Source organism: Stigmatopora argus, chromosome 14 (assembly GCF_051989625.1).
Source record: "Stigmatopora argus isolate UIUO_Sarg chromosome 14, RoL_Sarg_1.0, whole genome shotgun sequence".
NCBI classification, from domain to species: Eukaryota; Metazoa; Chordata; class Actinopteri; order Syngnathiformes; family Syngnathidae; genus Stigmatopora; species Stigmatopora argus.
In genome coordinates, this window is record NC_135400.1 from 15,935,808 (window position 1) to 15,956,152 (window position 20,345).

The window sequence follows — 20,345 nt, forward strand, 5'->3', positions numbered from 1 at the left end:
TTCGGCGTTGGAGAACAGTTGTCGTGTTTTAAGTCTTTGGCTGAAAGATGTCTTTAGCGTCGTTATTAAGGGTAGATGTCAGAAAATAAACATATTTAACCGGACAAAGAACCCGCAAATTGGCTGGAGATGGCTAAGAGACATGTTCAATGTTGGTGGTCTTTAAGTTGTTAATTAAAGTCATACGGTAAACATAATAATTAAATACGTTTTGGGAACACCGACTAGGCTAATGCTAATCTAAACGGGCTAACCAATGATGATGGTCTTTAAGTCTTTAATTAAAGTCAGACGGTAAACATAACAAAGATGATTTTAAATGCGTTTTGGGAACACTGACTAGGCTAATGCTAATCTACAATCAAAACAGAAATATTTGAAAAAAGATATAAGTCAATCTTGATGAGAACCTAATGCTTTCTAAATACAGAAATTACGTTTAAATCTGTTTATCTTTTCTCTATTTTGAAATAAATGACCGTATCGGCATTCGCTTGCGTCGTCACGTCGCGGCGCACGCATGGGCGCCATTTTGTCGGGACGTCATCGTGTCACGGCGCCGTCAAATTACAGGTTTTTTTGCAGGTCATGTTTTTATGCGCATATAAGCCATGCCCTCGATTCAGTCATCATTTTTTCCCCGCAAAAGCGGCATATATGTGAGTAAATATCGTATCATCTGGAGTGTTACCCTTTTTATTCACACGGGTTTTGGAACAACTCTTATCTCATGTTTACGTCAACATGTCAAAGTCCAGCTGGCAAAATGAAAGGATGTTCTAGCATACCAACGTGGGTCTGAATTCCCCCAGCTCAGAAAATGTCCTACTCAACTCCAAGAGTCCTTTTCGGACAAAGAGGACTCGGTCGAGCTCATGAATGCTAATTGGCCGCTATTGTGCCGCCTTCCTCGTCCCTACATTCATACGCGGAATATCAACGAGGGGAGCGGAAGAAGGAGGACCCCGATACCAGTCTTTCTTTCTCCTCTTTCGATAGACAAAACATCGCCGAGGACGAAAGGAAGACACGACGGGGTGCGATCAATGTTCCCTCTAATTTTTCGTTGGTCTGAGCAGAAAGTCAACCTCCCTGAGCGCACTGAGTACCAGTGTGAGCGACATCATCGGTACTCGGATGATTCGCCTAAAGACGTTTCGCCGACGGACGTTTGACAGACGGGCAGGTCGCCGAATGAACGTTCGGCGGAACGTCCATTCGGCGACCTGTCCATTTTTCATGTAAAACATGCTGTAAAACACGAAAAACATAAGTGGACTGAGCTACTGCCACTTGCTGCCGCTTAAACGGCGCCATCATGGGGAAAGGGTTAAAAAAAAAAAAAAAAAAAAAAAAAAAAAAAAAAAAAAAAAAAAAAAATTCCGTTTTTTTTTTTTTTTTTTTTACTGCGCGCCATATGATTGCTGCTGCGCAGCGAGGACGAGAGTAGTGCGCAATTGCGCACGCGCGCAGCTTAGAGGGAACACTGGGTGCGATTCCGAATCCTATCTCCTCAGTGACGGTTTGGTTTTTGGCGGGTGCAGGAAAATGAAAACTGACCGCGTGTAGATGCCGTTCTTGCGACAGAAGGAGTTTTTCACCGACAGGCGCCGGTTGTTGAGCTCCAGCGAGGGGAAGCGGCCCTCGTCCAGGCGCACCAGCTCGCCGTGGCTCAGCGGTAAACCAGTGCAGTTGGAATGTTTGCCTGGGGGAGAGAAACGTTCACCGGTTGGACATAAAAACAGCCAATCGTGACCTCCCTGCAAAGTTCAAGCCGAGACATTTTGGCCTGGAAAAATGACAGAGTCGTAAATTCCGTGGCGAGACGTCTCATTTGAATTTACACGCGCCCGCGAGCAGTCTGGATAAATTCCATCCTTCTGGTTAAGGACCTGCTGTTTTTTATTTTTTATTTTTTTCAAAGGAAGCCCGTTTAATTCGGGGCCTGAGGGCCAAATCTGGGTCCTTACGTCTTTTAAACTAAATAATGTGTGTGGACTTCATGTTACTTGCTGAAGTAAAATTGACATCTCGAGAAATTGGAGAATATGTTTTTGTTTGGAACATAAATAAATGATTCGAACAAAAAAAAGAGAGAAAATTGACTTTTTTTTCTGTTTAAAAACAAAAAAGTATCTAAAAAAATATGTGTTTGGCTTCAAGCTGTTCTCCGCCGGGTTCCCGTAGCTAACTGGGATAGACTGCAGCACCCCCCGCGACCCTTGTGAGGAAAAGCAGTTTACAAAATGAATGAATAAATATTTAATATTTACTACCCCTTTTTTTTGCTTTTTTCTCCCATTAAAAATTTATACAACGTAAAATAAATGAAGAAAACAAAAATAAAATATTTGCATTTTTTTTCCTTAATTATAATCAAAACATAGACAATAATTTAAAAAGGTTAAACTCCTTTTTTCCTTAAAAAACGTTTGTTTTTTCATGAAATGTCAATCAAAAAACGGATAAATAAGAGCATATTTCCGATTAACGGCCTTAAAAAATGACTTTTCTATGTCGATCACGTATCCAAATTACATTATTTATTTGATAATTGTTGAGGAACAGTGGCAGTTTTTGTTCAAAATCCTTTAATGTACCTGAACGAGACCCATAAGAGACAAACTACACGCAAAAAAATCCCTGGCGTCCTTTTACGACGCTTTACACGGTGCGAAAAAGCCATTTTACTGGACCGGGGTCACGGTCCACGTCTCCAGTAAAACAAACAGCGGGCCGAGGCAAGTCGGCAGCGGCCCGGAAGGGTCACCCGGGGTCAAAGTCCTCTTTACGGCCTCGCGCAAACACCAGTCCGGTCGACGCCGGTTTGTCTGGCGACCTGGCTAACCCGCCCGCCGCGAAAGCGCTGAGCCGGCGCTTCTTTCCCACCGTCGCCACCAGCGTTTATTTATCGGCAAATCGGACACAAATTGAGGAAATGAAAAGTTTTAGAGACAAACATCCTTTGCTTGCGAAGAGTCCGCTCAATAAATTAATCAACGTCCAAATTGTTTTCGGTAGGTTTGAGCTGGAGGCGTTCGCGTGGATTTTTTGTGGGATTATTCAGTGGCTTTGGCGACAATTCATTTGATGATTTAATGTCACTTTGAATGTTAAGAATCAAATGTGAGTTGAATGGTGGGAATTCTTACCCGAGTCCGTCTTTTTGGTGTATTTTTTACTCTGTCCGCGGATGATGAGGACGAAAACCAGCAGCAAGATGAAGATGAGGCCCACCAAGGCGATCACCACCAGGAACCACCACTCCTCGTAGAAGGGGGACACTTTCTGAGCTGGAGACAGAAGACCACCAAGTGCTTTGAGACAAACAGTATGGAGACAATTGACAAATTTATAGTCATGAGACAATTAGTTAAAATGGACCAAAATCCTCTCTTTTGAGCTTCTTAATACTGTATATTGTATTTATATGAATTTTTTTTGAATGTAAGGCAACCAAGTGCTTTGAGACAAACACTATGTAGACAATTGACTAATTTATAGTCATGAGACAATTAGTTAAAATTGGACTAATTCCTCTCTTTTCAGCTTCTTAATAGTGTATATTGTATTTATATGGACATTTTTTAATGCAAGACGACCAAGTGCTTTGAGACAAACAGTATGAAGACAGTTGACAGGTTTATAGTCATTAGACAGTTAGTTAAAATTGGCCAAATACCTCTCTTTTGAGCTTAATAATAATGTATATTGTATTTATATGATTTTTTTTTAATGTAAGACCACCAAGTGCTTTGAGACAAACAGTTTGTAGACAATTCACAAGATTATAGTCATTAGACAATTAGTTAAATTGGCCAAATCCCTTGTTTTCAGCCTCTTAATAGTAGTATATATTGTTTTAATATTAGCATTTTTTTTATTCTACTTTTTCTTACGTTCTTCATTAAAAAAAATGTAAAAAGCAAATGTTAATGTTTTTTTGAAGCAATTATAAAAGCCTTATTAAATATTTTTTTCTTTTGCATTTTTTAAAATAGGAAATAAGACTTTAATATTACATTTTTTTTTATTTACATAAAAAAAAAATATTATTGTACTTTTTTGTCATAGTTGAATTAAAAGGTAAAAAAGGCTATAAATATTCATATTTCCACCATCAAGCAATGAGTTGGCAAAATTGCATGGACACAATTATAGTATTTTTTAGTCCAAGTCCTCTAATACGTCGGTTTTGGTTCCATTCTGCATTCCAACTGAAATGTCGAGGCGAGTGTGATAATTTCCATCTTGACTAATTTGTGAATCATTAAAAATTTTGTTTTTTAGTAGCCCAAAATGAGTCAACACTTTCGATTTGGTCGTGTCTTACCTGATATGGAAGGCGAGGGCAGGCTGGGCAAGCCGTAGCCGTAGTCGTTGACGGCGATGACCCGGAAATCGTAGGTGACGCTCTCTCGCAACATCTCCAGGTTAAGCGTGTACGACGTCACCTCTTTGGGGATGTCTTTGATGAAGATGTCCCACAATCCTTCATCTGAAGCACCGTATGGGAGTCAATCGGGGGGCCCCGATTGGCCGATCGGACGGCTCGTTTTGCCTCACCGGACGGTCTGGCTTCGATGACGTATCGCGTGACGGGCGCTCGGCCTTGATCGCCGCTGGTCCAGTGCAGCGTGAGGGCCGAGCCGTAGCGGGATATGAAGGGTTCGCCGGGGGGGCCTGGAGAACCTGGGCGGAGGGGATGAAAGGGTTCAGGAAATACAATTTGGAGTAAAAATATATTTTTTTAAAGCACGTACACTAATACCTTGAGATACGAGCTTAATGCAAACTCGTATGAAAATTTACTTGTTTCTCAAAGCAATTTGAGATAGACAGATATTGCAATAGAAAAACATTTTTTATTGGTTCTAATTCACCACCTAGTCACAAAGTTAGAAAAACCTTACCTTAATATGAGCATTTTTTTTATTCTACTTTTTCTCACGTTCTTCATTATTATTATTTTTAAAGCAAATTTTAATGTTTTTCTTTGAAGCTATTATGAAAGTCTTATTAAATATTTTTTTCTTTTGCATTTAAAAAAAAAGGAAATAAGACTTCAATATTACATTTATTTTTCTAATTTACATAAAAAAAGAAAATAAATCAATATTATTGTACTTTTTGTCATATTTAACCTCAGTCTCAGTCTGCAGAAGGTCCCCTTTGTGTGGCTCCAATTATTTTAACTAGGTCTACAGTGTCTTCTGTGTCTGTCTTGCTACTGCAACCAAGGAAATTTCCCGAATCCGGGATGAAATAAAGTTCTAATCTAATCTAATCTAATGTTGGGACACTCGTATTTTTTTAAAGGCGCCTCCTGACCTTCTCCAGGACCCGTGGTGATGTTGGCCTCCACCTCCGGCCCGTAGGTGAGCGTTTTGGCTCGGATGCGATAGTTGTAGGTGACGCCGTCGGCCAGGTCTTTGATTTTCATCCACAGGGGGGCGCCGCCTTTCACGTCCACCGTCACGATCTTGCTGACACCTGGAGTGCGAGCAGAGGAGTCTGTACGGAAGAGACTCTAGATGCTGCAATCTGCTCAAAATCCACGGCTTCTTACACACTTTCACACTCGTTGGCGGCCATCTTGAACCGAAACAAACAAAACAACGGAAACTAGAGCGTACGGAAATAAATAAAAGCTAGGATCAAAATATGACAAATAATAAGTGCGTGTTCACGAAACCAACCAAAACTTAATGACATTCATTTTTGGATTTTAGACTGAGCATATATTTTTGAAAATGTCCTTTTGTTCTTATTATCCTGAATCTGGCAATCATGGTAAACTTTAATAAACGACTGTAAACGGATTCAATCTAACTTAATTGAAGGAAACACTAAAAACAGGAAATTTATATTAAAACAATTAGAAGTATCAAAAGAAAAAATGGACAGAAAAATAGTTTCTTTTGAGCATTTTTGAGTTATTTTCACAAATTTAAAAACAAAACAGCTTTCTGAACCAAAACCAATTCTTACTTAATTGAAGGAAACACTAAAAACAGGAAATTTATATTAAAAAAAATAGAAACCTGGGTTTGTGGTCTGAAAAAAACAAATGAGGAAAGAGTATCAAAAGAAAAATATGGACAGAAAATTGTTTCTTTTGAGTTATTTTCACAAATTTAAAAAACAAAACAGCTATCTGACCAAAACAAATCTTTTTTTTAATATGACAAGATATAGTTTTTTACTTTTCTAAAAACAACAACGAGACTTTTGTGCCAAAATAAGGGAGGGCTGGCATGGAAGGACCATGTTTCATCGTCATGGACGCTAATCTTTTAGAAGCGAGAGGTTAAATTTCCGCAGTTTGATCAAAAAACTCGCCCATTAGCATTTCCACGCTAAAACAATTAGCGCAGTGACCATGGCAACTTCATCTGCCCCCAATTACTAAACAATCTGGTTGCGGCGACCGCACTTAACCAGCGATTAATCACGTTCCCCTTACGGAGGGGCGCCGAGCCACGCGTGATCGTATATTAGCACGCCGCGTTTAAAAAGAAATTTACGACAAGACGACGTCGTGGGTTCTCCGGCGTGTCGTAAACGGCGCATAAAAAGACGGCGACGGGGACGTTGGATCACCAGGCGGAGTTAACGAGTTCCTCACCGTCCACCGGCGTGCACGGCTCGTAAACGAGACGGTAGCCCTCCACGATGCCGTTGGCCCGCTTGGGTTCGCCCCAGGACACGTTGACGGAGGTGGTGGTCAGCTCGCCAAAGTGGATGAAGCTGGGAGCACTGGGAGCTGTGGGAAGGGACCAAGACGTTAAGAGCGTGGGGTCAAAGTCACTTGTACCGTAGTTTCCGGACTATACAGTAATCCCTCAAATAGCGCGGTTAATGTAGAACAGACATGGCTGCAATAAACAAAAAAACGCCAAGTAGTATGTTTTGGCACTTATACACAAGTACAATTATTAAAAAAAATACTTTAAATACTGTACTCACAGAGAAATTCGCTCCTCTCCACTTGATATAAATCCCCCAAAACTGATTAATGTGAGTTTTAGTCCAAGTCCTTTACTTCTTGTGGCCATGGGTCCATTTTTTTCACGATATTTGAGGGATTACTGTATGGCGTGCATTTTTTTGTTGTCATTTCTTTGGGTGACTCATCATTTTTATGCTGCTTTTTAGTTTTTTTGTCCTGTTTTTTTTCCTGCCTCCGTATGATTGCTTTATTGATTTTATCCAGCATTTTTTGACAGCAGATGGAAATTAGCCTTCAGCTATAATCTTACATATTTGCTAGTTTAGGTTATGTTAGAACTTTATTTAATCCCGTATTCGGGAAATTTCTTGGTTGCAGTTGCAAGACAGACACAGAAGACATTGTAGACCTAGGTAAAAAAAACTGGAGCCACACACAGGAAGTCCACAAGGTCTATGTATATGTTCATTAATATGTATTGTCTATTATAAAATAAATCAAACTCAATGTCAAAGTGCGACTCTCTGAGACTATTGCCGGATTTTTTATGTTTTTTTTTTAACGTTTAGCTTGTTGTTCATCTTAATATTGTGACGTGAACGTTTGTTTGCTCTTGGTTGTTGTTAAAATATATAAAATGGCCCTTGTAAAAACGCGACATGGCCCACGGGCCTGGGTTTTGACGAGGGTACAACGAGACAAGCTGGAGTGTGAAGACAAAACAAGCCTGTAGGGCAGTTTGGACTTAGTTTACACAACAAACAAAAAGATGCTTGAGCCTTCCCTGACTCGTTCCCTCTGATCCAAACTAAGTGCTGGGATTTCTGGGCAGGAAAAAAAAAGAGAACAAAAGCGAATTTTTTTTTTTTTTTTTTTTTTTTTTTTACATTGGCTTTCTTCCCAGAGGCTCTGCGGTGGACAAAACTGTTGATTGTGGCACAGCCCAATACACTGAATACTTTTTATACTGGTGTGTGTCTGTGTGTGTGTTTGTGTGTGTGTGTGTGTGTGTGTGTGTGTGTTTGTGTGTGTGTGCGCATCAACTAATGAAGAAAGATGCCTTTGTGCAAGCGGGAGCCAAATTCTCATAACGCGGGTTGCATTACGAAGAGGGCTTCAAATTATGTAAAAAAAAAACTGGAGGTTGCCATTCAAAAAAACATGTATTTTCCTCAGCACCCGTGTTGCTAATAACAGAATCATTGCTTTTTAAAACTTGAAACTAAGCACTATTAAATTATAAATATGACTTGTGGTTACTTTAAATACTATAAGTCAGGAGGTGGCGAATATGTGGCTCTCGAGCCGCATGTGGCTCTCAGTCAAAATGAATGTGGCTCTTAGCTTTTTATCATATTTTGTATATGTGCCTCGTTTCATGTTATTTTCTCTTAAAACACACTCAAATCCATTAAAAACAAATATTAAATGAGATAAAAATAATAATTTGGCGGCTTGGATATTTTTTTTAAGCTGCTTCTAATGCAAAGTTTAAAATTTGTGCTCTTTGTGTCTAACTTGTTCGCCACCCCAGCACTAAGTAATGCTCTTTTAGTGCTTTTAATTTGAAAGTTTTGTGGAAAAATTGCCCTTTGCTTTCGTCGTGTGGCAAATGGAGTTCACGAGCACGCGTATTTGCCGGCTCGTGGTCCGTCCCCCCCCCCCGCGAGAGCACCTGCTTGCTGAGTGCGCCCTCTGGTGGGCAGCGACCGGGGGCCGTCACCGGCCGCGTTGAAGGCGGCCAGGCTGATCATGTAGGTGGTGTAGCCCGTCAGGTTCTTCAGCTTCACGGCCAGTTCGGGTAAGAAGAGCGTGCGCAGGCGTTCCGTTTCGTTCTGCAGCTGAAATTCCCAGAAGTAAATCTGCGGGAAAAAAATGATCATTTTCCAAAAACTTCTTTAGGCCAGTCTTATATTCAGAGAGAAAAATTAATATGGAAAAAAAAACAGATTCAAATTGAACTGGGGGGCACGGTGGATGAGCGGTTAGCGTGTCGGCATCACAGTGTGGGGCCTGGGTTCAAATCCGGGGAAGTCCACCTGTGTGGAGTTTGCATGTTCTCCTCGGGCCTGCGTGGGTTTTCTCCGGGTACTCCGGTTTCCTCTCACATTCCAAAGACATGCATGGTAAGCTGATTGGACGCTCTAAATTGCCCCTAGCTATGATTGGTTGTCCTTTTGTCTGCTTGTGCCCTGTGATTGGCTGTCCACTGATTCAGGGTGTCCCCCGCCTCTGGCCCTGAGTCAGCTGGGATAGGCTCCAGCACCCCCCGCGAGCCTACTGAGGATAAAGCGGGTCAGAAAATGAGATGAGGTCAAATTGAACTATTAGAAGGTTAAAATCAAAATAGGATGAACGATAAATTATAGATTATATAGTATTATTAGATTCAAATTGTAAAAAAAAATGTCATTTTGTTGCTTCTTTTACTCGAACATGAAACGGAAGTTATTTGGTTTCTAGGGCATCAATTTTTGCGATATTTTTTTTGCTGTAATATTAGGAGATTTTAGTCAGATTTGGAGAAAAGTCATAAAATTATGCGATTACCGTATTTTCACGACTATAAGGCGCACTTAAAAGTCTGAAATTTTCTCCAAAATAGACAGGGCGCCTTATAATCCAGTGTGCTTTATATATGAAAAAAAATTAAAATGTGTCATTCATTGAGGGTGCGCCTTATAATGCGATGCGCCTTATAGTCGTGAAAATACGGTAATAATTATTTTTGCATCACAAGTTGTTCAGGGTTCGCAGACAGGAACTTTTGTTGACATTAATTCAGTGTGAAAATTTTGATTTTTTAGTTTTTTGGGATTCCTGCTGATGAAACTTTGATGAGAATGACTATTGTTAATATAGGCAATATCATTTTAAATGAAAAGATTTTCACATGGTTTCCCTTGAGATTTTTTCAATGCAAAAAGGTTTGAAAAAAAAACCACTCATACCTTGTAACCCTGTATGTCGCCATTTTGGGCATCCGGCGGCGGAGGCTCCCACGTGACGTCCAATTGGGTGGCGGTGGACGACTGGACCAGCACGTTTTGGGGCGGAGCTGTCGGTACTACAACCAGGGATGAGCGCTCGCGTAAGGAACTCACTTGAAGTCAACAGAACTCAATTGGCTGAGACGTCCGTCGCCGTCCATGGCCGCCAAAAATGAATATACACACCTGCTTCGCCCACAAAGACCTCCAGCGGCGTGCTGCTCGGACCCTCCCCCACCGCGTTGTACAGGCTCAGCCGGATCTCGTAGCGCTTGTGTTTACTCAAATCTACGAGAGAAAAGGCCAGATAAAAGAAGGATGCCCATAAAAGGAGATTGACTTAAACTTACTGTCGAGTTCATATTGGGTGAGGAAAGATTCGCTCAAGTTCCTGACGCTGTACGGAGCTGCGGGAAGAAAGAATGGTGGCGTTAGAGAGCAAATACGTGCATTTAAAAATCATTTTGGAAAATATTTTTTGGATTCATGCAGCGATTGGGAAGCGACGATCCCATCAAATTGATTTAAACTAAATATTTCCGCAACAAAATAGTAGTCAGAAAGGGCAAAATTGATTTTTTTTGGTAGAGCTAAATGTTTATCAATAACTACCGTATTTTACAAAAAAATATATATATAAACACAAAATAACTATTTTTAAGTTGGCAGGAATTTTGGAGTAAGGTGTGTGATAAGCCATTTATTAATTTAAAAAAGAAGCCTGGCAGCCCACCAGGCTTCGAAAACATTGTGGAAACTGATTAAATCAATCAGAGGCCTTTGAATTAAATTCAATTGTAACTTTTATGACCACTTTAAAAAGTTACAAATAATTGAAAAACCAGACTGATTATATTAGACATTTTTTTTGAAAAAATGACTTCAATTTTCGCCCAATTTTTAAACCAGAGTGACGCAAAAGAAAATGAAATGTGATTTACATATCGTAGACTAATTACCAAAAGGATCAAAATACAAATTTTAGCTGCACCAGAATGAGGTTTGAGTTTGAATTTGATCCGTTTAATGACGGAACAGAACATATGATGTAAAAATGTAAGATTATTATGATTTCCATCATTAGTCTCTAGGGCAGGTTGATGTGAAAAAGATAAAAATCAATAAACTGTCCTCATTTTGCTGACAAATTAGCAGCCATTTTCCGTTGCATTTTCGAACTGCGAATAAACGTACACCCACCGGCGAGCTCTACCCAGCTGGGGGACGGACTATTGGGTTTGTGGAGCGTAAAACTGCGCAGACGGTCGTAGTTCAACTCCCTGTAGCGGACCCTGAAGCCCAGCAGGACGCCGTTGATGTGATCCTCGGACGGCGACTGCGAACACGCAAAAATCCCGGCGTTCGTCATCCATCCGATGTAAACGCGTGGCGTCTGTTAGCGCCCCTCCCGCGACTCCCGTTACCTGCCAGCGGAGCAGCACTGAGGTGGTGGTGTGAGGCGTAACGGACAAAATGGTGGGGGCTTTGTCCGGGGCTAGAAAAAAATAAAAGAAAAATCGTGCCGTGATTATTGGTATTTTTATTCACACAATACAGACGAGAGAGCACGCCAGCGCGTCGGGGTGTCGGAGGCGGCTTCAAAGGCGAGGCGAGCCCCGCCGGCATCGGCTATTCGCTGTGAACAGCCCACATCAAAGCGGCCGTAAGATTAAAACATGGAGGCTTCACAAACAATAGGTTTTTTTTAATCTAAAAAGACTTGGATTGGTCGCCAGAAAATGGCGAAAGAGACAACATGATAATGAAGAGCAAATTTAAATTGAGGTAGCTTAACATAGTATCATAGTCAGGTTTATTGATTTCTTGATAAAAAAAAGGTTGCTCAAGCGCTAACTAGTGGCTATTTTACTCTCCTCAAAATAAAAATTGAGATAAAAAATATGTTTTTTTCTATTCTATAGTAGAGAATGGCTTAAGCCAAGGGTGTCAGACTCGGGTTGGTTCGCGGGCTGCTTTAACGTCAACTTGATTTCACGTGGGCCGGACCATTTTAGATATAATATTTAGTTTTTTTTTTTAAAATGGATTAAAAGAACTGCATCAAAAGCCCTGAATATTCAGTTTTTTATAGATCAAAACAATGTTTATTTGAGCTTTTTTTTCTTAGTAAGGGAAAATCTCTTTTAATCAATTTCAAAAGGAAACCAAATTTTTCTTTATGTTCCATATTAAAGTAGAAAACTGAAAATAATTTTATATATTTTTAGATTTTGCAAGATGATTTTTGACCTAAAAACAGAAAAAAATGGATGAACAAATTGCAATTATTGATTTAAAAGGGGGAAAATCTGGAAATATAATATACATCTATATCTATCATTTTAATATGATCCTAAAACAGAAAGTTGGCACTCATGATTTACTTTCTTGGGCCGCACAAAATGATGCGGCGGGCCAGATTTGGCCCCCGGGCCGCCACTTTGACACCTGTGGCTTAAGCAATATCGTCATCTTTTAGATATGTTTTTTGTGACGAATTTTCTTTCAGATGACTGAAATGTTTCAGCAATGCAAATTTTGAACCGAAATCCAACAGATTATGTTAAATATGTACTTCATATATTAAATCCGCGTTTTGTCATGGAAAAGAGTTTGTACGTTCACGTGCGCTACGTTGTTAAATTCAAGCGTAAAATTGTTATTACCGTCTTGCAAGGTGGTGACGGCCTCGCTCTCCTGACTGTATTCGCTGTCTCCGATGTCATTGGTGGCCTTGACTCGGAACTGGTACGATGTGAAAGGCTTCAGCCTGTCGTGAGAGAAACCAAGAAGCCACTACTGACTCGCGGCGAAGACGCGGCGACCGGTCAGCCGCCCTCCAGACGGCCACGGTACCTGTCCACCGAGTACGAGATGATCTCGTGGCTGACCGAGGTGGAGTGGACCGTCCAGTTGCGGTTGGGCAACTCTCGGAACTGCACCGTGTAGTAGCGCACCGGGGAGAGCCCGTCGCTGCCCGGTTCCCACGTCAGCAGCACTCGGCGAGCCCGCACTTCCTTCTGAGGCGCCGCCGGTCGGCCGGTGGGCTGAGGTCGCACTGGCGGCGCAAATGGCGGGCGTTTAAGGAAAATTGGCGTTCCCCTGACATGAAGAAGCCGGGGAGCGGCGCTCACCTCGCTTTTCCGTGGTGACCACCAAGGCCTCGGCGGCCTCGCCCCAGCCCTTGCGCGTCTGCGCGCTAAGGCGGAAGACATACGCCGTTTCGGGCTTGAGGGCCGCCGCCGTGTACTGCCGCACGCTGGGGCTGAGGACGTCCACGGTGGCGGCGCTGACGCTGGATGAGTTTTTTCTGTACGTAATTTGATAGGCTGCGAGGAAGAGAACCGAAGCGCAGTTTCAATGACGACTTGAATGACCACAAAGTTTAAAACACCCCGTTACGGAGAGTAAAAAGATGTGGGCCTTGGTACGGATCCTTGCGGAACTCCAATCCTACAGATTGTAAACGCAAGAATCACGACGCCCCATTGGCTCTCGCAATGTTTACACGGTATTAAAGCCATCAGAACCACAGATTTTCCGCAAAAACGCTTGAACTCACCCAGGATGATGCCGTTGGGTTGAGACGGCGGTTGCCAGATAAGTCTGACGGAGGTCGTCCTCACTTCGGGGAACAGGATGCCAACGGGAGGTCCCGGAACTGTAACACCGTTGAGAATAGTTAGCGCATTAGCATCTCGATCTTTTGAAAACGTGAACAACGTTGTCAACGTGGAGTGGAGGGTTTTCAGATTACCGTCGTCCAGAGTCCGTTCCAAAATGGACGGCGTGCTGCTTCTCCCGTCTCCGATGCGGGTGAAGGCGAGTACCCGAATCTCGTACAAGACGTACTTGCCCAGACCCGTCAACAGGACGCTGTGGCTGGTGTTGCCCTCCACCGTCCAGAAGCTGGGCGCGGAGTCGGCGTCCTTTTCTTTGTAGATGACCTGCCGATAAACGGGAAAATATTTTCGTCCCTTCAAAGTTTTAAGACAATCCGATGAAGTTCAGACACTGTGTTAAACACGAATCAAAACAGAATTGAAACAATTAAATGATTTGCAAAGATCACTTCAATTGAACGCACTACAAAAAGATACAAGATGTTCATTTTTCAAATGAATTAACGTTATCGTTTTCAGCAAACGGTCGTTAGTATTGAATTTCAAGACGGCAATGCGTTCCAAAGAAGCTGGACAAAATATTTAAAGTCAGTTTTTAAATGCTAACCAAAAATATATACCCTATTTTCTCGCATATTTGTCACTTAAAAAAATGATGACTGATTCCAGGGTACGGCTTATATGCGCAAAAATAAGATTTGACATGCACGAAACGCCATTACGCAAGACAATGAGGGCGATACATGGTCATTTATTTCAAAATAGAGAAAACATAAACAGATAAAATGCTAAACAAAATGTATTTTGACATCTATGTATAAAATTCAAGAAAAATATCAACCGTATCTTGCATAAAACGTGAAAAAAATCACTCACTTACTCGTTCAAGGCGCCGCCATCTTACCTAGGGATGATAAACTAGACCGCTACGGACACACTTCCTGGTTGTACTGCTCAATTGACTTCCTTTTTGAATTTGTCTACGTGCAGGCAACACCCTTTCGGAATTTGTAATCCAGTAGTCGATTTATACAGTATCTCAGAAATACCATGCGCGATGATTTTTCTTAAGATTTTCCCTTCAAAGTAACACAATTGTACTCCCTATTAAAAACATGAATATGGAGGTGAAAATTGTGAACCAGGGGCGGCTTATATGCGAGAAATTGTAAAATTCAACCATTTTAATGCAATTTTAAGGGTATGTCTTATACGTGGAGGCGGCTAATATGCGAAATAATACGGTAATCTTATCAGCGAGTATTTCTGTCCTGCCTCTTTGGACATCTATGATTGTCAAACATAGACAAAGAAGTCAACTTTACAGTTTTTTCCAAATAGTCACACACCTGATAAAATGTTGAAAGGAAAAATACCTTGTATCCGAGAATGAGACCGTTGCGGTCAGTTTCCAGGACCTGACCCCAGCGCACCAGGATTCTGCTGGAGGTGGTGGCGAAGGCCGACACGTTGGTGGGCCCGCTGGAAGGCACTAAAGCAACGAAACCCGCTTCAGATTCCAGATCCGACCACTGGGTCGGGTCCGCCTTCCTCACCGGACTCTCTGGTCCTCCCGTGGACCGGCTGGCTCCAGGGTCCGGAGCCGATCCCGTTGACGGCCTGAACCCTTAGCTCGTACTCGTTCCACTCCTCCAGGTCCTCGATGGTGAACTCCCTCTCCAACCGGTCCATGATGACGTGCGAGAGGACTCCGCCTTTGGAGCCGGCTTTGGAGTACTGGATGCGGTAGCCCACCAGCTCGGGATTGCCGTTGTACTCCCACTCGGGCAGGGGCTGCGACGACAGGCGGGTCACGGCGGGCCAAAGCGCCAGGGGGCGGGGTCAACGGGGGCGGAGACGTACCACCCAGCGCAGCCAAAGACTGGTCTCGCTGGCCGTGCGTAGGGTGACGTTGGCCGGGGAGATGTCCGGGGGGGCTTGCAGGGTCTGGATCTTTCTAGAAGGTTGACTCGGGGGGCTGCTGCCCACGATGTTCACCTGCCGCATTCGGAACCTGGTCCAGGAGAATCGTGCGGTTGATTGGTTACGTAACCAACGTCAAGTAGGTCAATAGAAATATTTGTCAGAGTACAACTAGACACCAATAGTGCTACATTTTGAGACATCCCACCATTCACTGAATGAGTGTCAAACCCTTTGAGCAACGGTGTAGTTAGCATATGCTACCTGCTACCTGAACATGGAGGGATGGAATATCCCCCATAACCAGACTACTCCAAAGCATATACGATAGAATACCTGGCAACCTCGGGCAATTGCTCCCCTTATTAATGATTTGCAATTCCCCTTATTAAGCTTTAAAAAAAAACGTACAAATGCAACGCGGCACATATTTACTCGCGGAAAAGTCTAACATTTTCTCCAAAGTGGACGGGGTGCCCAATCAGTATGCACTAAATTCATGATTCTGTAGATGCCGCTGTATCACGCTTGACTGTCTGGGTACATTGCTTGCTGACGTGCTATATTTATATCGTGAAAAAGGACGGAAGTGTGAAATAAAAATGCTTAAAGCATGACAACATTAGCAATCGCGATTAGTGATCACGTTTTCGTCTGCTACTAGTGAGCGATACGATCCGGATTAGAGCCGAAATGGGTAAAACGAGATCGGTTTCACAAAAAACTTACTGTAAAAAAACCTTACAAAATTTACACAATTTAAAATGATCAAAAAATAAAAAACGTATATAATAAAGGAAAATGTATCAGTTGACAGGTATGAAATCGGGACAAATTTGACTACACCAAAACATACTATAGTACATTTGAATGTACTATTTATGGGTGTCTATGACAATTGAATTCATTGCACGTAACCGCAAGATGGCGACTGTCATCATGATGAAATGATTTCAATTCAAATATCTTACTTTTGCTAAACCTCAATATGCATTTCCACGGGCAGTGCGCTACCTGTAGAAGGTGTACGGGTTGAGTTCCAGAACCTCCAGAGCTCGAGCGTCGGGCTCGTTAGCGAGCTGGTGAACCATCAGCCACTCTTCGTTTTCCCCAACGATCCCAACCTGCGAGATAAACACGCTGTTTTTCTTCCCGCCCGGCGGTGGCGCCGTGTCGCGCACGCGCACCCACCTGCGCTTCCACCTGCCAACGGGAGATGGACGTCTTGCCGTCGTAGCCCGGCTTGAACTGAAGACTGACCGAGCGCGCCCCCACGTTGGAGACGGCCAGGTTGGTCGGCGGACCGGGAAGCTCTAAGAGAGACGGCGTTTCAAGGGGGAGAAATCCAACACGCGCTACCGACAGCGGGGATCCCGTGGGGGGCCGACCTGGCGGGACGCCCGAAGAAATGGTGGAGGCGGACAGCAGGCCTTGGCCCTTGGCCGTCATGGCGGCCACCTGGATGGTGTACGTGGTGAGCGCCGTCAGGCCCGTCACTTTGTACGCTTGAGTCAGGTTGGGCAAGTAGTGGGTCACCCGCGTGTTGGTCCTGTTAAACTCCTCCCATGAGATGCGATAACCTACAAAAGGATGAAAATGAAGCCATAAGTGGCTAATTTGAGGAAGGGGGAGGAGCTGTGTGGGTTAAATCACCTGTGAGAAGGCCGTTTTTCTCTTGAGGCTCCTTCCAGCTGACTTTTAGGGACGTATCCAAGATGTCGGTGAAGCTGAGGTGGCCCACGGCACCAGGGGCTGAAAAATACAGTAATCCCTCGAATAGCGCGGACAATAGACACATGGCCAAAATGCATAAAGAACTTATTCAAGTGAGATTATTATTATGTTATTTTTATAAATGTTGTATTTAGTCAAATTTCATATGCGAATCAAAGCACAATGAGTACATGTATATAAATTTCAGCAACTCCCTTATTTATTTATATTTATTTGTTTACATATATTTACATATATTTATTTATATTTATTTATTTATATTTATTTGTATTTATTTGTATTTATTTGTATTTATTTGTATTCGTTTATATTTATTTATATGTATTTGTATTTATTTGTATTCGTTTATATTTATCTTTATTTATTTATTTACATATATTTACATTTATTTATATTTATTTACGTTTATTTATATTTATTTATATTTACATTTATTTACATTTATTTATTTATATTTATTTATATTTGTATAAATTTTTTATTTTTTATTTTTTTATTTATTCATTCATTCATTTATTTGTTAACTTATTTATCACCTATTTATTTATGTCTAAGATGTCTTTTCCTGTGTCTGTATTCTCACCTTGTTACTATGACACTGAAATTTCCTGAACACGGGATGAATAAAGTTATCTAATTTAATCTAATCCGCTGCTCACTAGTGGACGCGAGTGTAAGTGCAGGCACCTATTGTTTATTTCCACCAAAAACACCCGTAAAACTCAATGGAGATGGATTTTGGACGGATACGAGAATCGCGCAGAAGTGATTTTTCAAAACAACTTGATAATAGTAAATAAAACGTACTGTCTTCGTGGGTGCGAAGTCGCAGCGGCGGGCTACGCGGGCCGTTCCCCGGCGTGGTGAAGCACAGCACCGAGGCGTAGTACTCGGTGAACTTCTTCAGGCCCGAGATGTAGCCCACGTGGACGCTGTCCTGGAAGTTGGGGCGCGCCGTCACCATCGCGGGCTCGCCGGCCCGCCCGGGTTCCCACGCCAACAGCTGGTCGCCAAACGAGTGGGGACACGTTTAGTGACACAATCATTAAGACACACATGAATACTACATTCACATTTCTACATTTGGCTAATAATAAAAACACCCACTTTTTAATTGTTGAACTTTTTTTTTTCTCTTGCAAAGAGCACAAATAGATTTTTAAAGGGGAAAAAATGTCAAATAGAATGACCTCCATTTTCCAGAAAAAAATATTCAATGATTAAATAAACATTTTTGACACTAAAAAAGCCCCCAAATTAATTAATTTGTTTTTAACGACACTTTTTCTTTTGGAAAAATAACTTATAATGGTTGTAAAGTTGCTACTTTATTTTTTCTAAAAGTAAACATAACTTTAGTTAATTGTTCTCCTTTTTTCTTTTCCTCTGAAAGAATTTGACTTCATTTCATTCATTCATTCATTTTCCGTAAAAGGTCGCGGGGGGTGCCGGAGCCTGTACCTGCCAACAGTGGGCACCCTGAAATGTGGCTTAGCCAATTGCGGGGCACTTCTGAGAAGATCACGACGAAAAATTATAATGACGCTAATAAAATATCCAGCTTTACTACAACTCTTCTAAGAAGAAAAAAACAGCCAAAACAATTATTTAATCAAATCCTCTTCTTATGTATTAATTTTATCTTTACTTATTTATTTATTTTATTTTCAGTGCGGAATACCTCATGTTATATCATATCATACTTGTGTAATGACAATAACAGCATTCATTTCAATTCAATACTCCCATTTTAGGCTAACGTCCGTTAGGTTAAAGGTCACCAGTCAGCCTAGAGTGCCCTCTAGCGGCCAGGGCGGGGTTTCTCACCTTATAGCCTTGGTTGATCCCGTTGATGAACTGCGGGCTGGGGGCGCTCCAGGTGAAGCGGAGGGTGGTGGAGTTGACCGGCTCGGCTTGCACGTTCCCCGGCGGCACCGTCGGCACTGACCGGCGGCGGCGAGAGACGAGCGAGAACGTGAGCGCGGGCGCCAGAACGCCGCCGTTCCTGGGTGGGGGGGCCGGCGTGCGACCGGCCGCCTCGGGCGCCTTCCCGGTGAACCCCACGGCGCCGGCCTTTGAAGCCGACGCCTACGGCTGATGCAAAAAGGCGGCTGGAAGGTCAAGTCGTTAACGAAGGCCGCCGACAGACGAGCGCGGCGCATCCCCGATTCTCTTTGAGCTTAGACACGTTTCACGGCTCGCCGTTTTTTTTGTGTGCATTTCCGACGGGGAGCGGAGTTCGTCGTCTTTCAAACGTGATCAAATTCAAATGGACATGAAGGGCAAAACAGGGTGTTGATGTCACTTCAACCATTTCAACCTTTTGGCTTTTTCCCAAACAACAACAAACAGGTTTAGTAATACGTTTGCAGGGGCCATATGAATACATATTTATGGGATTTTGTTTATTATTGTTGTATTGGTGGGCAAAGAAAAAACACTAAATGCAATAAAGTAGGAAACAAACAAGGTTTGGATGCATTGTACCAAGCATACTGTTTTTGACATTATTTTTGTAAACTTTTAATTTTATTAAAATAATCCTTTTTTTATTGTATTCATTAAAAATTTATTCAGCATGTACTAGTATTGACTTAGAAATTTTTATTTACTTTTACATCATATAACTGCGCAAAATTAGATAAATATGAATGTATTATTGTTATGTATTGTTATAGCCAAATGTATTTGAATGCATAAGAAAAAAAAAGTACATTATTTTTGTATTTTCATAATAATTTTCATGGTAAATGAAAAATGATGTTTCAATATAGATATAGAAATTAAAATAACATGACATGAAAGAATGTTTCATGATCTACTTCTAATATAAGCGATAGAAAACTTTAAATGCTTGCTATTTGGACATGAAAGTTTTCATTGCATTTAAATGTAGTATATTGAATTATTTTAAATCAACATAACAGTGTGTAGCTGATAAAAATATGCACATTTACAATATAATGCACTTTAATTTTACACGACTTTTTTATCATGACGATGGCGTTTTGTTTTAATCCGATAAATGGCGAATCGGCGATTCAAATCGGCAGGACCAAATATGGCTAGGGTTAGCGTTAGGGCTGGGTGAGGCGGGACGGGGGCGGGGCATGGCGGGACGGG

General features: G+C 42.0%; 1 protein-coding gene across 3 annotated transcripts in view; it reads right to left on the minus strand.

Moving 5' to 3' along the window:
* The window catches only part of LOC144087925 (protein sidekick-2-like), a 125,742-nt gene that overhangs the window by 6,626 nt on the left and 98,771 nt on the right, over positions 1 to 20,345 (minus strand). For 2 of the 3 annotated variants that reach the window (XM_077618049.1, XM_077618051.1), the window contains exons 19-44: positions 19,050 to 19,165; positions 18,030 to 18,225; positions 17,142 to 17,240; positions 16,877 to 17,068; positions 16,680 to 16,801; positions 16,503 to 16,612; positions 15,429 to 15,579; positions 15,122 to 15,359; positions 14,942 to 15,057; positions 13,700 to 13,889; positions 13,505 to 13,603; positions 13,077 to 13,271; positions 12,799 to 13,000; positions 12,609 to 12,712; positions 11,367 to 11,437; positions 11,143 to 11,278; positions 10,293 to 10,349; positions 10,129 to 10,230; positions 9,904 to 10,019; positions 8,628 to 8,814; positions 6,629 to 6,766; positions 5,332 to 5,514; positions 4,567 to 4,692; positions 4,334 to 4,498; positions 3,153 to 3,293; positions 1,561 to 1,705 (exon numbers count right to left, since the gene is read on the minus strand). In XM_077618049.1, coding sequence (XP_077474175.1) covers positions 1,561 to 1,705; positions 3,153 to 3,293; positions 4,334 to 4,498; positions 4,567 to 4,692; positions 5,332 to 5,514; positions 6,629 to 6,766; positions 8,628 to 8,814; positions 9,904 to 10,019; positions 10,129 to 10,230; positions 10,293 to 10,349; positions 11,143 to 11,278; positions 11,367 to 11,437; positions 12,609 to 12,712; positions 12,799 to 13,000; positions 13,077 to 13,271; positions 13,505 to 13,603; positions 13,700 to 13,889; positions 14,942 to 15,057; positions 15,122 to 15,359; positions 15,429 to 15,579; positions 16,503 to 16,612; positions 16,680 to 16,801; positions 16,877 to 17,068; positions 17,142 to 17,240; positions 18,030 to 18,225; positions 19,050 to 19,165 — 3,697 coding nt within the window. The remainder of the gene's footprint in view (positions 1 to 1,560; positions 1,706 to 3,152; positions 3,294 to 4,333; positions 4,499 to 4,566; positions 4,693 to 5,331; positions 5,515 to 6,628; positions 6,767 to 8,627; positions 8,815 to 9,903; positions 10,020 to 10,128; positions 10,231 to 10,292; positions 10,350 to 11,142; positions 11,279 to 11,366; positions 11,438 to 12,608; positions 12,713 to 12,798; positions 13,001 to 13,076; positions 13,272 to 13,504; positions 13,604 to 13,699; positions 13,890 to 14,941; positions 15,058 to 15,121; positions 15,360 to 15,428; positions 15,580 to 16,502; positions 16,613 to 16,679; positions 16,802 to 16,876; positions 17,069 to 17,141; positions 17,241 to 18,029; positions 18,226 to 19,049; positions 19,166 to 20,345) is intronic. The other variant, XM_077618050.1, reaches the window with a different exon arrangement.